This window comes from Salmo trutta, chromosome 15, assembly GCF_901001165.1.
Source record: "Salmo trutta chromosome 15, fSalTru1.1, whole genome shotgun sequence".
In the NCBI taxonomy this organism is placed as follows: Eukaryota; Metazoa; Chordata; class Actinopteri; order Salmoniformes; family Salmonidae; genus Salmo; species Salmo trutta.
The window spans coordinates 47,289,648-47,307,914 of NC_042971.1; the positions used below are offsets into that span (position 1 = coordinate 47,289,648).

Consider the following 18,267-nt stretch of genomic DNA (forward strand, 5'->3'; position numbering starts at 1 on the left):
AAATTCAATGTGTTGTGTTTAAAAATAAAAATATCTGATCATATAAAATGTGTTGTGTTTATATTACTTTTACAAATAAAAATATGTGATAATAAACAAATAAATCTAAACGAACAAATGTCAAATAATATTTTTCGCCGAGATGGCCAGTCAATTTGAGTAACGCATTGTGTATTCTACATAATGACGCAGTTTTACGTTATTACGTTATGACGTCATCAGGCAATGACAACGTCATTTAGCAACTTTTAGCAACAAATCGACCTGCCGCTAGCAACTTCCCCTGAAAACTAGTGATAATTGTGTTTGCTCTATAAACCCTGTCAATTGTAATATGCCTTGGGACCGTGATATATAGGCCTAAGGCCACACACACAAAGCTGGATTCCTAAGGCTGACACAATAAGACCGTGGCAGAATAAATTCAACCACATCTTTGTTTTGCCACAAAACTGGATAGCAACCTCTGTCCGGTTCAGCCCACAAAGCATATTGCATGTAACAGACAGTTAAATGACCTACAGGATGGTCAAACAAGATAATGCTTCTGACATTTTCAGACCACTAAGCAACTATTGATTTAGAACCACAGAGAGTTACCTCAAGGAGCAGCCTCCACTATTCCAGCACCATTTCAACTTCAACATGTCAACATCATCAAATCACCTCTAATAGTGACAACTAAAAGATACTGAAAACAATTTAGTCCGATCAACGTAAACTACATTTGATGTGGCTGTCCATGGCTCTGATTTCTGTGTGTGTGCATGCGCGTTGGTGCAAGTAGAAAAATATATTGCCTCACCCCACTTGTAGAGAAATGTCAATGCCATCCTCCTCTCTTTCATGTTGACTCTGTCATACAGTACAGGTTTTTATTTTTTGTTGTCCTAGGCTACCTGGTTAAAATACTTGCTTGCTAGCCTAACTTCCTTCATGGGTGACGTTAGCTAGCTAGTTAACATTAGCCTTCTACATCTAGCTACATATTGAACTTCCATCATCTCAGGCCAGGGGCACAACAATGTATGAATTAATGTATGGATCAGAATCACCATTATAATTATTGGCCAGTACGGAGAATTAAGTAAAACTACAAGTCCAAATCCCTATCTCCATCCATTGCTAATTTAGGAAAGGGCCCATTTTAGCTAGCTAGCCAGCCACTGGAGGACAACACAATGAGATGCAACAATTCAAGTTGTTTCTGTCAATAACGTATGCTCTCAATGCAATTTGATAGGAGTGAAGCCAAAATCCAAGCTGGATTCCTTTTGGCATTTTTTGGTGCACCAGGACCATTCAGTTGAGCTCGCTCAGTTTAGCTCAATGCTGATTGGCTAATTTTGTATACTTTTTTATCAAGGGAGGCCAAATGCTTGCACTCCATTCAATTAGTGATGGGCATTCCGACGCTTTTCATTGAGCCGGCTCGTTCGGCTCAGCTCACCAAAAAGAGACGGCTCTTTTGGCTCCCAAATGGCCCTTTTAAAAAAAGTTTGCGATAGTTTGACTATGATTGGTGTTAAAACAATTCTAATCAAATTATTAAATTAAATCATACTCTACCTTAACCAATGTATTTAAAAATGCATTGGTTTGTTATGAAAAAGAATGCTATTAAACATTTGCATTTAAAGTATAACTTTTTAATGTATATAAACAAAGTGCATATAAATCTAACCATTCAAAACAAATACAATCTGAACAGCATAATAGAATATTGCACCATATCAAAGAAAAATAAATAACAATTTTCAAAACTGCAGCATCACACAAATTGAAAAAAATGTAAAAAAGAAGGATCCTATTACACATGTGCATTTAAAGTCTAACTTTTTTAATGTATATAAAAAGTGCATATAAATGTAACAATTCAAAACGAATACAATCTGAACAACATAATAATATAATATTGCACCATATCAAAGAAAAAATAAATAACAATGTGCAAAGCTGCAGCATCCCACTTAAAACATTAAACTGGTCCCTCTTTTCTCTCTCTTCTTTATTGCCATGTTATAACCAGCAGCACACAGCAATGCTGACCATATTTTGCTTTTATGAGAGATTTGCATTCAGAAATGCAGCTGCCTCACTTTCGAGGGGCTGATGCAGTTTCTTCTCTCAGTAAGTATTTGTCCCGCTTTCGAGAAGACCCTCTCAGAGGGAATGGGTGTGGCCACTATGCAGAGTCTCCCTGTCATGACTTTAGTAAGCCGTGGGTAGACAGAGGCCTTGCTCTTCCACCAGCTCAGAGGATCTGCAGATCTTTGGAGGAGGGGCTCCTCCAAATAGGATCAGACCTCCATTATGGCATCTGCTGAGGAATTCCTTTGTGCTGCATCCCCAGTTGCTCTCTCATCAAACAGCATCCAAACAGCAGACGTATGTGGCACTACTGCTGGTGCTTCTGCTCCGTCTGATCCCTCTTCTTCCTGTTGCCTGAGCCAGCTGACTGCTGGGGCTGTCCCTCCCTGCTGCTGAGGTTATTCTTTGAAGAGCCTCATCAATCGCTCTGGCATCACTGAAAGCTAACTTCTTAAACCTGGGGTCAAGTGCAGCGGTTTCTGATAGCAAGTGACTATATTCCATTCTGTGGAACTTTCTGTCCATTGATGAACATAGGGTGTCCATCAACTCTGTCACATGTCCTGTGGTTACATTTGCTTCTCTCTGGCGGCTGGCTGTGATTCGCTGCAGACCCTTACACAGGAGTATCATTTTTGAGGCTGTCACATAGCTGTAAAGAGAGAACAGTAACTTATTAGTTCAGGTTCATGTTTGGTCTACTGATACTACATTCTAATCTACTACTCATATACATATATAATACTGGATTAAATAACGATGTAGTAATAACTGCTTACTGTACCTCTCTCCACTGATCTCCACAGTGACCTGCTCAAAGTGTTACAGGACTCTGCACACATCCTCCACCACCTCCCATTCCTCTTGGGTCAGAACCCATTTAACATATAAAATGTTGAATTCCACCTTGTAGTGCAGTCTTGTTTAGGCCTCAGCTCAGGCATCCCCATCTGGTGTTGTGTAGACTTTAGTTTTTCAGCACCTACTGTGCTCCTGTGGAAGTATTCCACAGCTGCTTTCACTTTGTCCACAGTGGGCATCATCACCTTCAGAGCATCTCTTACAATCAGGTTGATTGTGTGGGCAAGACATGGATGATGGGTCCATTTAAACATTTTTATGGCTTTGGTTATGTTAGCTGCATTGTCGCTAACACAAAAGACCACTTTTCCATCTACGTGCCATTCTCTGGCCGCTCTCAACAGTTCCTCTGCCAAGTTCTCTGAGGTGTGTCTGTCGCTGAACTCAAAGCAGTCCAGAAGACAGCTAGACATCGAAAATCATCAAAGAAGTGACATGTAACCGACATGTAAGAAGTGGTTACCCTTGATGTCCAGCAGTCAGTGGTAAGTCAAACTGCAGTAGGTTTTTGGACTCTTTCCCACACTGAAACCTGTGTGCTCTCATACAGTTGTGGAATAAGTGATTTTGAAAGGGTTTTCCTGCTTGGAATTGTGTACATTGGATTTAGACTATTGCTATAATTTCTAAAACCTCTGTCATCCACGACCGAAAATGGCTGGAAATCGGTGGCAATCATTTTAGCCAATGCAATATCAATTTGGCCTTCTTTTGCTACAGACATAGACTTTGGCATAAACTGATCCATAGAAGACTGCGTTGCTGTGGGTCGCGGAGTAGGCCTACTTGAGCTGGCTCCACCACTATCACTAGCAGGCCCGCTAGTTTCTTGACGCTCCGCTACAGCTAGCTTCACAGTTGGGTGCACAGTTAGCATATGCCAGTGTAGGTTGTGAGTAGAACCGACTTTATATGAGATTTTGTTTTGGCAAATTCTACACTGTGCTCTAACATTGTCTACATTATTAAAATGCATCCAAATGCTACTGTTTCCGACTCATTTTCCAGCTGTTGTTTTCACAGCTGTCCTTCCACTCTCTCGTCGGCTGTGAGTGAGTTGGCTCGGCCCTCCCTCACGCATCTTTGGTTAATTGGTTGACACTGTGTGTCTGATCGACAGGAACAACAGGTGAGGCTGTTAGTCTGAGCAGACAGTCAGAACGAATGTCTGCGCTTGAGCATTTAGGCCTATATTATTATTATTTTTTTTTTTTCTTTGAATTAGTTAATTCTATTCATTTAAATCTTTTGATTATTCAGATCTTAATTTTTTTATATTTTTATAAATAGATTTGGCTCTTCTGATATGTGAGCCTGCTCCCAACGTTCACCTACAAGAGCCGGCTCTCAGAGCCGACTCATTCACAAATGACCCATCACTACATTCAATACTATGGGTGGCAACAATGTCATACTCGTTTGGACCAGACAGCATCAGATAGATGGCCTACATGAAGAGAGACAGAAGGGCACCGTTTCACCTGCTCGGAGGCTTTCTCCAGTTAGATACATTCAGCCTCTTGCGAATTGAAAGAAATGATGAAACACAGAGAGACGAAAGATACACTATTACATTTAAAAAAATACTTGGTCCAATTTTGGGGGAAGCCTGGCTTCCCTTGGCCTCCATGAATACACGCCACTGCACTACTGTGAATGTCCTGAATGAATGCCATTCAGGACATTAATCTTCGCCAACTTTGCTCGACACCCTACTTGATTCGAACTAAGTATCCACTTCCACCATCTCTACGATTTCTGGTCTTAGCAGATTACTTTCTTAGAAAAATAATGAGGTAGTTGGGCTGTGTTCAGTTCGCACCGCTCACCTTCCCACAATCCCCAGTGCATTGCTCCGTGTGCTCCAGTTGAAATTGAATGGGGGCGGGACTTCGTCTGGCGAATTCGGAAGTGGTGGAAACCCTACATAATGAGCGGGCCGGCCGTGGCAGTTTTGCATGGAAAGTCCCAGAACTAACCAGATGTTGATGGAATTACTTCAGAATTTTACAAATTATTTTCTGAACAAGTAGCTCCCTTCCTATTTGAAGTATTTTTAGAGAGTATTAAAAACAATGTTCTCCCTCCTACAATGAGTCAGGGGTTAATAACACTGATACCTAAGCCTAAAAAAGAAATGCTGCTCATTGATAACTGGTGCCCAATTTGTCTTCTTAATAATGACTATAAGATATTAGCCTTACTACTTTTGACACAGTAGAGCATCAGTTCCTCTTCCACTCCCTTGAGAAATTTGGCTTTGGGGATTTTTTCTGTAAGGCTATTAAGACTCTCTATACAAATGGTAACAGCTCTATTAAATGTAAATATGGCACCTCACCTAGATTTGAGTTAAAGAGAGGAATTAGGCAAGGCTGTCCTATCTCTCCATATCTGTTTTTATTAATCACCCAGCTTCTTACACATTCTTTAAATAATAGTCCTGCACAAGGTATTTCCATAGCTGGTAAAGAAATTATTATAAGCCAGCTGGCTGACGATACTACACTTTTTCTGAAAGACGCTAACCAAATTCCCATATCGATCAATGTGATACAATCCTTTTCCAAAGTGTCTGGTCTATATTTTAACATTAATAAATGTGAACTCATGGCTGTCAAAGATTGTGTGACACCTTCATATTATGGTATTCCAGTGAAAGAATAACTTACATAAATTTGGCATAATTACTAAGGATCAGAAGTCTAGAGGCTTACTAAATTTTAACCCTGTCACATCCTGACCAGTAAAAGAGGTTATTTGTTATTGTAGTTTGGTCAGGACGTGGCAGGGGTGTGTTTGTTGTGTGTTGTCGGGGTTTTTGGGTTGTGTTCTATGTTTTGTATTTCTATGATATATTTTCTAGTTTTTCTATTTCAATGTCTAGTTTATTGTTTTGACCTTCAATTGGAGGCAGCTGTTCCTCATTGCCTCTAATTTAAGGTCCTATTTAGTAGGGGTGTTTTTCATGGGTTTTTTGTGGGTAGTTGTTCTTTGTATAGCCTAGTAGCCTTACAGAACTGTTTTGTTGTTGTTTTTGTATACGTGTTTATTTTTGTTTTCCTTCTTCAATAAAAAAGATGAGTATACATATTCCCGCTGCGTTTTGGTCCAATCCCTACGACACCCGTGACAAACCCTCTTATTAAAAAACCCCAGAAGAAGCTAAATCAATGTCTACAGAGGGACTTATCTTTAAAAGGAAGAGTCCAAATAACCAAGGCTGAAGGTATCTCTAGGCTAACATATGGCGCTCTATCTTTATATCTTTATGGTAAAATAAGCAAGGAGATAGACCAGATGCTTTTCAACTTTCTGTGGAGAAACCGTACCCATTACATTAGGAAAACTGTTGTAATGAACACTTACGAGTATGGTGGGCAGAATTTTCTGGACTTTACTACCTTAAATAATACTTTTAAGATCAATTGGATAAAACAATTCCTAAGAAGACCCACTTCTATGTGGAATTTTATTCCTCGTCATGTCTTCTCTACTTTTGATGGCCTTAACTTCATGTTGATTTGCAATTATAATATTGACAAAGTTCCAGTGAAACTTCCTGCTTTTCATCGGCAGGTTCTCTTGTCATAGATATTATGTGGAATAATCAGGATATATTGTATGTAAAAAAATACTTCTTTGTTTTTAGAATATTGGTTCCGAAATAATATCCTATTGGTGAGCCAACTTGTAAATGCAGAAGGTTTTTTACTTAGTTATAAGGAATTCTTATCACTTTACAAGGTCCCTGTAACACCTAAAGATTTTGCAATTGTTTTAGATGCCATTCCCACAGGTATTGCTTTATTATTCAGGAATGTGCCAAAACCTGACCCTCAGAGCCTAACTTCCATTCACCCTGTTGACTCATCAGTAGGAAAGATTTGTTTCTCTTTTGGTCCATTCAACAACAGAATGATATGAACCTTGCTTCAGCAGGATGTCATGCCTTATTGGACTGGTTTGATTGATAATATTTGTTTGAAAAAAGTTTGGATGTTATCACACACATACCTACTTAATAACAAAATGAAGGAAGTTTCCTTTAAAATTGTTCATCAATATTATCCTGCCAACCACTATATAAAGAAGTTTAAGGAAAACAAACTCAAATTGTACCTTTTGTAATGACCACCCAGAAACGGTGTTGCATCTTTTTTGGCATTGTATTCATGTAAGGAAACTGTGGCTTTTTATAATTGAACACATTTATGAAGATTTTACACTATTGTGGAGAGATGTACTGCTTGGATTATTTACCTATGATAGAAATAAGCTGACACAATTTTATGTAAATCATTTAATTATTATTTTGGCCAAATTTCATATTCACAACTGTAAATTTCCAAACAAAACACCACATTTTCTTACCTTACAAAAAGAAATTGAACTATATTTTAAGACAATTAAATACTCTACTAACAAAAAAGCTGTTCGAATTATACGTGTATGTATGTCCCTTAAGGTCCTTGTGTAATGTGATATTGTACCTCCTAGCCCAATTGTCCTTTGTATATTATTTATATATACTTGTGTTCCCACATGTACTTCACGTATTGATTTGTTGTTAGTAAAATGTTTTAATAAAAATGAAGTCCCAGAACTAGACAGCGGATGGCTTTTTGGGGACCATTGGATGTTCAGCAGTAAACACTTGAGTTAAGGCCCTATCACTGAGTCAATTTATAAGGTCTGCTTCCGGTTTTCTACCCTTCTCCAGAAGTGTGCACTTCCTTAACATTTCGTTCACCTTAATGCATTGTCAATTTTGTATTGCAATGGCTCGCTGCTTTGTAGCTGCAACGCCGCCATCTATTGGAGAAGAAGCAACTACACAGTTTGGCAGTGCACCACACAACATGGACTGTCTCAATGATCTTATTGGCCAGAAACAGAATCCATTTATTAGACCTCCTTCTGATTGGCTGCTCACGGGTAACACGTGTTGTGTTGGGTTTTGTAACTCTCTTTCCGATTGATTACAAAACAAATTGTCAATATTTTCTACTGGTGCAGGCAAGACCGTATAAAAGGTAAGTCTAGTTTTTAAAGCTAGTTTCAAAAGGCACAAAATAGTTATTTGAAAACGGACTGTTGTGCCATTTGTGGCCATTTGTTTACATGAGGAAATTGAAATGTTAAAACTGATAAATTGTATCTCAATTCGTTTACAATAGAAACTATGTAGGCATAATCGAACCCATACAGAGACATTCAGTAGGCTACTTTTGTTAAAATATTTTTAAAGCCTAGATAGGTAACCTATGCTGGACACAGTGTTTACCCTTTTAAGTCCATTACATCCCATCAAGATATTGAAAGTAACAGAATTAGAGGACTACCAACTGCCATAAATGTCCAGCCAGGCTACACTAATTCCCCTCACTTCAGACCTACTTCTGACAGCCATGTAAGGACTGAGAGGGAACCACTGGAGCAGAGCTTGAACTAACAATTCTGCCTCCTTGATTCGTTTATTCTTAAAAAGGTAGGTCACTAAACAGGCATGGCTCATACCTGCATTCACTGGTTCCGCAAGGGGCTCCGACTGCACGACAATCCAGCACTTGTGGCTGCATTGCGGGACTGCAAGGAGATCTACCCTGTGTTTGTCCTGGACCCCTATTCCCCCAACAACGTCAACATTGGCATCAACCGATGGAAGTTCCTCATAGGAGCCCTTAAAGACTTGGATTGCAGCCTGAGGAAACTCAATTCTAGGTAGGAATAAAAGGACAACTCTAAAGTATGATGTCCAAAGCTATTTCAGTTGCTTAGTGGATATGTTGTGTTGATGGGACTGGGTACTGTTGAAGCAAAACAATATTTTCTTTGGTAATGGATCAATAAAGATGCATGTATTAGTTAGTTAATGTAAGGGGTGGATAAAGAAATGAGATATGGTGTCTCTTCTTGGCTGTTTGTTGTGTGGCGATCCCAGATGGATGCCTACTGGTATTCTATTGTTGTGTGCTTCTCAAAAATCAACGGTTAGTGAACTGAAAAGTGTTGGTGGGGTCTCCACTCTCCAGGCTGTTTGTGGTGAGAGGTAAGCCAGATGAGGTCTTTCCTAAGCTGTTCCAGAAGTGGAAGGTGACGCGGTTGACGTATGAGTATGACACAGAGCCCTTCAGCCTCCGCCGGGACAAGGAGGTGGGCCGGTTAGCTGAAGAGCACGGAGTAGAAATCATCTACAAAGTCTCCCACACACTCTACAACATAGACAGGTGAGCGATCCTTAACGAGTGTATACTCGGTGCAGAGAAAGCTCATTGCTAACTTAGAAATTGATGAAACACAATCAGAATCAAATGAAATGTGATTATTTTTATATGGAGACAGACATCTTAGGAAAAAAATGCATGATGAAACTGTCTTAATTGAAAAATGTCTGATTACATAAAATGAACACCATCACTCGAGTTGCAAGACTATCTTGGATGCTGCACTAATGACCTGTATCCCTGCCCTGGCATTCTTGTAGGATAATTGAAGAGAACAACGGGAAGGCTCCCCTGACCTACAATCGGCTGCAGACCCTTGTCAGTAGTATCGGTCCCCCCAAAAGGCCTATCCCCGCTCCAACCAGGGATGACATGAAGGGTAAGACCGAAAGGTCTTTTGGAATGGTTCTCCCATGTGAATATATTTGCTGTGTCCCGATTCTCTACCTTTACGACCTAAGCGTGCACTTGTTCACTTCCCTTCGATTTAAAATGTGTAAGAAATATGGTGGAAACTTCCTCTAGCCCATGCTTAGGCCAAAACCAATCCAACGCTTTTAACTTTGTGAGGAAGAGGGTATAAGGGTTGAAAATTGCAGATTTGGGCACTGATAAGCGACAAGAAGTTGCCCCCATCCTTCCCGCTAATTGTGCAATATTTGCAAATTTGTGTTTGTCTGAGTGAGGGAAATGCTGTAACTTTAAGAGGACTCTATGTATTTTGAAAGTTGACTTTGAGGATTATATTAAATACCGCTTTGATGTCATACAAGCAAGTCCAAATGTGCACTTCACATTTCCATATCATAAAGCTCATGTCATATACAGTGTCAACGTTTATGATCACTGTTTGATGTATAGTTACAAGATGACATGGTGTCATAGCCTAGTGGCTAGAGCGTTGGACTAGTAACCGAAAGGTTGCAAGATCGAATCCCCGAGCAGACAAGGTAAAATCTGTCGTTCTGCCCCTGAACAACCCACTGTTCCTAGGCCGTCATTGAAAATAAGAATTTGTTCTTAACTGACTTGCCTAGTTAAATAAAGGAAAAAATGTAAATAAAAAAATACCCTGGGTTGTTCTGAACAGAATTAGCCTGTTTGTCTATTGTGAAGAAAATGTGCTGCGGAACATGCACTCGACTCCTTTCAATGCGCACAAATTCTGATCGGTTTCTCTGAATTTCCTTGTAAAAGCCTAACACTAAGATCATATTTTATAACTTAGCTAGTCATGATGGCATTAGAATAAGCTTTCAAATGATGCCCACCTGACCCAGATTGTGATTTATAATGGGCTGTTTCTGGATTGCGTAAACAACAGTAATTGTGTGATAGCGGGGATACAGGGTTGTGTTAACTACAAGTATACTTGCTCTAGTTCCTCAACGGCAAAGCTAGGAGAGCTAAAAAACACACACAAAAACACACCTTTATAGTCGAAGACTACTTTGAGTCATAAAAGTGCACTGAAATGACTTAGGAACTGTTTCCACTTTGGAGAGGTGTGTGGCCACTTGGGGACACCAGTTCATCCTCACTCAAACCTGTGTAATTATTTTTGTTATGTTGCACCTACCCCACATTTTCAAGGAATATTTGTATCATGTTACTGAATGTATCCAGAGTATTTCAGATTTCGTTATCAACAAATGTGGCGGAAAGTACATTAAATGTAAAATGCACATAATCAACAATGTAATGTTTGGATTCAGTCTTGTATTAGTTCAACTGTTGTGATCAACTTTGGTCTAATAATTTCCCCATGATCTCCAAACTCTTCCCTTTTAATTGCTTATTTTCAGATTTCTTCTGTAAGAAACACATTTTTTAGCCCTATACAGGTAACCCTTTACACTTGTGGGAATTGGCCTAACTTTTCTGCCTTTCTTCCTCACATTCAACTAGATGTAAAGACTCTGTGCTCAGAGAAACATGAGGAAAACTATGGCATCTCCACGTTAGAGAAGTTGTATCAGGATCCGGAGTCTTTGACTGAGGAGCTGTTCCCCGGCGGAGAGCAAGAGGCTCTGCGGAGACTGGACCAACACATGGCGAGAAAGGTACTCATGTCTTTTGGCAGCCATCTTGATTACTGGTACATGAGCAATGATAAGTGGGTGGAAGTGGAAGATGAAAAAACAATTTCCCTTCTAACACACTGGTCAGTATTAAGACTTAAGGTTCACACACTTATCCCAGACTTTCATGTAAATCATTCATTGATGTAAATGAGGGAGTTGGTTAAATGTAATTCCTTGTTCAAATTTCGTGTCGTCATTTGGTGTCACCCAGGAATGGGTGTGTGGCTTTGAGAAACCACAGACGTCCCCAAACTCCCTGAGCCCCAGCACCACCGTCCTCAGCCCTTATATGACATTTGGCTGCCTGTCAGCACGCACCTTCTGGTGGCGTCTAACCGACGTCTACCAAGGGGTGAGTCTCTTCAAGCCTATCAATCAACTTCCATTGATGGGTAAGTGTTTTGCAGAGTTTGGTCATGCACAAGAATGGGAAGTCATATTGTGGAAAATGGAATGTCTGACGTCTTACCTGTGTGGGATTTGTAGAAGAAGCATTCCCAGCCTCCCGTCTCACTGCATGGCCAGCTGCTGTGGAGAGAGTTCTTCTACACAGCCGGCCTGGGCATCCCCAACTTTGACAAGATGGAGGGAAACCCGGTGTGTACACAGGTGGACTGGGACAGCAACTTTGAGTATCTGGCTGCATGGGCAGAGGTAGGCCTGTAGAGCTCCTAACACATAGGGCCAGTTTTCCAGTCAGAGATTAAGTCTACTCCTGGACTAAAAAGCAAATAATGGAGATGTTCCAGTGATCATGCTTTTTAATCCAGGGGAATAGGTTCAATCTGTGTCTGGGAACCAGACCATAAACCTCTGAAGAATAGAATTTCACTTAATCTGATGCTATAGTAAAGCATGACATTGTTGTTTATCAATCCACTCAATGTGTGCGTGTGTTGCTCTGCAGGCCAGGACTGGTTTCCCCTTCATCGATGCCATCATGACCCAGCTGAGGCAAGAGGGCTGGATCCACCACCTGGCCCGGCACGCCGTGGCCTGCTTCCTGACCAGAGGAGACCTGTGGATCAGCTGGGAGGAGGGCCAGAAGGTATGGACTACCATACCTTGTCGTTATGGATTATTGTTATTTATTAACCTCTATGGGATATAACCCCAAGTGGGTTTTAGCTGCATTATTCTTTAGCATGGCTTTAGCCATCACAACTGTACTGCAATAATACAATAAATAATAATTGAACCCCCATTATGTATGCTGTAAATACAAGACATCTGATCATTTAAAATGCTTTTCACTGAGGCAAATACAGTACCTCACAAAAAAAAAATCTACTCTTATTGCTGTATGTACATTTACAATGTTAAAGGTGTGCAATGACATTTAGGAAGATTGATCAACAAGTCTGACCCCATTATTGACAAGGTCCTCACTGCAGAGCAGAATGATCTAGTTGGGTGTCCCAGCCTAGCCCACCAATCATTGCCATTAGTCAAACATGAACATTAAAGCTGGAATTCTTAATGGTGATACCACCACATCCATTCCATCTTTAAATAATATTCATGTTCATGGATATAATCATTCACTTCCTATTTGGTGACATGAATATGGCCTGGCACTGCAGTAAGTGTAATACATATCCAGCTACTGGTAATTGAAATGTATCACCAAGGGCAACACATTCTTCATCCATCTTTAATTCATTCATCGTTACTGTAGGCCATATGAAATATTGATCATATTGTCCACTGTGGTTGTTGAAAACACAGTGTAACGTAACTAATTATTCCAATAATGAGTTAATGGTATCATTTGTCAATCTATGAAATACAGCATTTCTCTCTTCTGGAGTCCAATTTCATAGAAGAAAGAAACCACAGTGAGTAGGCCTATGTACAGTTTATCTACAGTTAGGGCCTGATGTTCTGCTCAAACAAGAGCTTTTCAACAATCATGTATTTTCATGAAACCTTGCAGAAGTTATCCTGTCTCACTAAGAGAGATGATTTGTGCCTAGTCTGTTACGTTTTAGTACTACCACGCCAACTTTTCAAGCTGGGGACTTTTTTCTCTCGTACCGAGTTGAATGGAATAAAGTGACACGATTAGTCCTGCTCCATAGATGATCGATTTTTAAACCTGGCTCCTGCCCCGTCCATTAATCTCAGCACAACCATCCAACTCAAGTACTCGCTCTTTGTTATGCTCTGTAAGGACAAGGTTATTACAGTGGAATCTTAATATAGAAAACCTTTTCATTTGTTTTAAAGTTCACACTGCCTTCTGAAAGCTTTAACTGTAGTTTTTACTGGCACTCAAATCAAATCAAATTTATTTGTCACATACACATGGTTAGCAGGTGTTAATGCAAGCGTAGCGAAATGCTTGTGCTTCTAGTTCCGACCATGCAGTAATATAACCTAACAATTTCACAACTACTTTATACACACAAGTGTACAGAAAAATATATAAATGACTGATGGCCGAACGGCATAGGCAAGATGCAGTAGATGGTATAGAGTACAGTATATACATATGAGATGAGTAATGTAGGGTAAATATATATAAAATAAAGTGGTTAGTGATAAATTGATTACATACATTTTACCATTATTAAAGTGGCTGTAGTTGAGTCAGTATGTTGGCAGCAGCCACTCAATGTTAGTGATGGCTGTTTAACAGTCTGATGGCCTTGAGATGGAAGCTGTTTTTCAGTCTCTCTGTCCCCGCTTTGATGCACCTGTACTGACCTCGCCTTCTGGATGATAGCGGGGTGAACAGGCAGTGGCTCGGGTGGTTGTTGTCCTTGATGATCTTTTTGGCCTTCCTGTGACATCGGGTGGTGTAGGTGTCCTGGAGGGCAGGTAGTTTGGTCCCGGTGATGCGTTGTGCAGACCTCACTACGCTCTGGAGAGCCTTACGGTTATGGGCGGAGCAGCAACATTTTGCTAGTGTGCGTCTCAAATGGTTTTAACTTTCAATTGATAATTGTCATTTCAACAGTTCATATCATTCTCTAATGATCAACACCAGACAATAAGAGATTGTGGTCGAAGTATTTGGCAGATTTGTTTTGTAGAGTTTGAAACTTACTGTAGGCTATGTTAGGTGCAATTCAGTGACAGCAGTGGCTGGGTAAGCACGGGCTATTAAAGCCAGATTTACACAAATAAACCTTGAAATCCAAGTTCACCATACAACAGATACAGTGCCTTAAAAGTATTCATACCCCTTGACTTTTTCCACATTGTTTTACAGCCTGAATTTTAAATGGATTAAAGATTCTCACCCATCTACACACACTATGCCATAATGATAAATAAAACGTATTTTTTTATTTTTTACATTTATTTAAAAAAAATCAATACAGATTTAATTTACATAAGTATTCACACTCCTGAATCAATGCTTTGCAGAAGCACATTTGGCAGCAATTACAGCTGTGAGTCTTTCTGGGTAAGTCTAATAGCTTTGCACCCCTGGATTGTGCAACATTGTCCCATTATTCTTAAAAAATGTTCAAGCTCTGTCAAGTTGGTTGTTGATCATTGCTAGACAACCCTTTTCAGGTGTTGCCATAAATTAAGTAGTCTCCTATTCCCTTGCCTAGCGGTTAAGAGCATTGGCCCAGTAACTGAATGGTTGCTGGTTCATATCCCAGAGCTGACTAGGATAAAAATCTGTTGATGTGCCCTTGAGCAAGGCACTTAACCCTAATTGCTTCTGTAAATCACTATGGATAAGAGCATCTGCTAAATGACAAATGTAAATAGTGCACAACTTTTGACCAGGGCCCATAGTGCACTATTGACCAGAGCCCTATGTTGGGTATAGGGTTCCATTTGGGGCGTAATCCCTATCCATGCTCAACCTTAACTCATAAGTCTAATGGAAAGCACAATAACCAAATCAAAATGGTAATGTTTGGTAAGGAGTCACAGAATGAGGCTAAATGCTGAGATTAGAGCAACGCAACTCAATACTTGAAAGTGGAGTCCTTTCCTCTCATCCTCTTTTGAATGCATTGATCTGAAAATGTTGGACTCAATAGGCCTGATACAAGGTTGACACAATTTCAGAATATTTAGATGAACTTCAAGTTCTGACCACTGTATTATTGAGTTGATTTTCATTGGACCTTGCTTGCCTCTCTCACAGGTATTTGAGGAACTCTTATTGGATGGAGACTGGTCCCTGAATGCTGGGAACTGGCAGTGGCTCTCTGCTAGTACTTTCTTTCACCAGTTCTTCAGGGTCTACTCGCCCATTGCCTTTGGGAAGAAAACTGACAAAAATGGAGACTACATCAAGTAAGAACATTAACCCTTACCAAAGCCAGAATGTTAGATTTATTACCTTGTATTACCATATCATCCAATTGTTTTGCTGTCACACAAATAAATGTGTTGATCTGAATCCTAAAATGTTAACATAGATATTTTTAAATTACTAAAAGGGGCTATAAGCCCTCAGTTCTATAATTGAGGCAAACATAGCAGCCATCTTGGTCAGGGACAAATCCAAAACCAGTCTAATTGGAATGAATGGGAGTAGAGGCATAGGTGATGAATTTCCTCCTTTTACTTATGCAGAAACATCACAAGCCTTTAATTTGTCAGAAAGTGTAATGGAATTACCCTAAAAGTCATAAATAATTTACAGGTTTTATACCAACCATAACCCTAAAATATGTAAACAGACCATTTTTTTTTTTTTTTTGAAAGCTGATACAATATCTGTTAACCACAACCAATCATTAACCTGTGTATTGAAGGGAGGACACCCCCCCCCCCAAGTTCTAACCAGTCACAATCATCTGTGTTTTAGGAAATACCTGCCCCACTTGAAGAAGTACCCAGCACAGTACATCTACGAGCCGTGGAAGGCTCCCCGCAGCGTCCAGGAGGCAGCAGGGTGCATCGTAGGTAAGGACTACCCGCGGCCCATAGTGGAGCACGAGGTGATCAGCAAGAAGAACATCCAGAGGATGAAGGCAGCCTACGCCAAGAGGTCCCCACATTCCAGTGAGGAGTCACCCGGCAAGAAGGAGAAAGGTTTGTTTCCCCTAGGTACAGCTATAGGATCAGCTTCCCCTCCCCTAACCATAGCATAGGATAACACAGAGCGCCATATTCTGACTTTGGATCTGCATGCTAAAACTTGAATGCAAGTCTCCCATTGATATCAATAAATTATATGTGAAAGTCCAAATTGTGCACATGGATCAAGTCAGAATATCACCCTGAATGCCTTAAATTACTACTGATCGCTAGTACCGACAACTAACGTTACAGTTGATGAAAGGACTAATTGTCAGTATTTAGGACAGGGACTGCAGATTAGCTGTTCCTTGTCCAAATAAACATAATAAATATGTGCTGCTATATCATTGATGGAATGATTCATTGGAGCTCATTGTTTGCAATTAGGGATGTGACAAATGTACACATTTTCTTAGCACTTAAACTGCCATTTATCGTAAAAAAATTTATCTAAATGCAGTCCTGGCTACCTACCCGACGGCACTCCCCTTACTGCTGTCCCCCATTCACTCAGTAACGATGGTATAAATGTAGTTTTAGGTTCTCTTTGTGCCCCTCCATGTTCTAAGTACATGGGACTTCATGTCACACTTCATCAATATGATGACTCGTTGCAACGTGTTCATAGACGTCCAACGATGCTGTTTGAGAGCAATCGTTGTACAATTTCTCCATCAGGTTTGTGGTGGTTTTTCGACATGGCATCTTGTAGTCTGGTTCTAGATATGCCATTAGGGTATTGAAGCAGACATCCTCTACCATTGACAATGTCTGCAATTATAGATTTTTTTCACTCCGTCCCTTATCCCACTGCTGCCAGCAACGGGATGGGTCTCACGGTGCCTCCCTTTCAGCATTGCACCAGTACTGCTACTGTAGCTCAATTCCACCACAAAGTTTGCATTTCATCACCTTCTCATTTAACTAAAGTATTGCCATACAGGACTTAGCTGCTGTCGCTTTCATGTCTCACTGCCATTTTTCCAACTAATAAATGACAATGAGGTGCGGAGCGCTTTATCGGTGGCCAATAATTTAGAAAGAAGCATGTCATCTATTTACAGTTGTTGTAGCATTATTTGCAACAAAAATTCTAAATGTTGACGATCCCAAATTCATTTAACATCACACCCCTATTTGCTATGGTTTGAATTTATAATAATGGTCTAACTCTTTCTCTTGCTTTTGAAGGTAGAAAACACAAAGCACCATCTGTTGCGGACATGCTGATAAAGAAGAAGAAATGATAGAGTTAATGATATTGTTTTGGAGAAGTGTTCATCTACTTCAATTAGCGCTTGAGTAGAAGCTGCCATGTTACATTTTGTCTATCGGTTTACATGTCACTTTTACATTATGACTTTCAATGTATGGGAATTGGTGGGCTTTTCCCCCTGTATGTGCTGAAAATAAAAACTATTTTGCTAAACATTCAAAACAAGGCAGTCATTTTACATACGAAGGAAATAAATTGCAGTGAAATTTGGCCTGTAAAATAAGCAAAGCACATCACATAGATCAACACACTGAAGAAAACAACCATACATGGGACACAGACCGTGGGGGATGATGGGATATTTGTCAAATCCATCATGATTGTGGTTACTAAAATCTGATTTGGATATCATGCAGTGAAAACAGCCAAATATATTTAGAAGTTGTCCTTTTCAGGTTTACAAAAATGTCCGCTAAATGCCATTTCCCATTCATATAAGCTGGTAGAATAACTAGCATATAGAAATCAGGGGTGATAGTAATTTAACTGTAATGCAGTTGATTGGTGACGATAACATGAACTGGGGTTGACATCTATACAAGCATAACAAATTTTTACCCCAACAGTGTGAAATACAAACAATAGCCTAAATGTAGGCTAATTTTGGTGGGCGGCAATGAGGTAAATTGATGTGCCATTGCACATAGATTTTGTAATTGAAGCCATGGGTGTCTAAACTAGTTCATTTTACTCTTGATCACAAGTGCTAACTTTTTTTATACAAACA

General features: G+C 39.9%; 1 protein-coding gene across 2 annotated transcripts; it reads left to right on the forward strand.

Moving 5' to 3' along the window:
- The first annotated feature begins 7,886 nt into the window (after window positions 1-7,886).
- On the forward strand, window positions 7,887-17,702 carry cry5 (cryptochrome circadian regulator 5). Of its 2 annotated transcripts, XM_029691809.1 has the most exons (11): window positions 7,887-7,988; window positions 8,444-8,676; window positions 8,988-9,182; window positions 9,440-9,558; window positions 11,088-11,242; window positions 11,475-11,615; window positions 11,750-11,917; window positions 12,171-12,311; window positions 15,381-15,532; window positions 16,050-16,276; window positions 17,456-17,702. In XM_029691809.1, exons 2-11 carry the CDS (start codon window positions 8,462-8,464, stop codon window positions 17,509-17,511), a joined length of 1,569 nt encoding a protein of 522 aa, XP_029547669.1. In that variant the 5' UTR covers window positions 7,887-7,988; window positions 8,444-8,461; the 3' UTR covers window positions 17,512-17,702. The 2 variants fall into 2 exon arrangements, with proteins under 2 accessions (XP_029547669.1, XP_029547668.1); XM_029691808.1 differs by having other exon boundaries at window positions 16,050-17,702.
- Window positions 17,703-18,267: the final 565 nt, after the last annotated feature.

Coding starts and splice junctions, on each gene's coding strand:
- cry5 (XM_029691808.1), top strand. CDS start 8,462: ATGGCTCATACCTGCATTCACTGGTTCCGCAAGGGGCTCCGACTGCAC. Junction 8,677..8,987: donor CTGAGGAAACTCAATTCTAG/GTAGGAATAAAA, acceptor TCCACTCTCCAG/GCTGTTTGTGGTGAGAGGTA. Junction 9,559..11,087: donor AACCAGGGATGACATGAAGG/GTAAGACCGAAA, acceptor ACATTCAACTAG/ATGTAAAGACTCTGTGCTCA.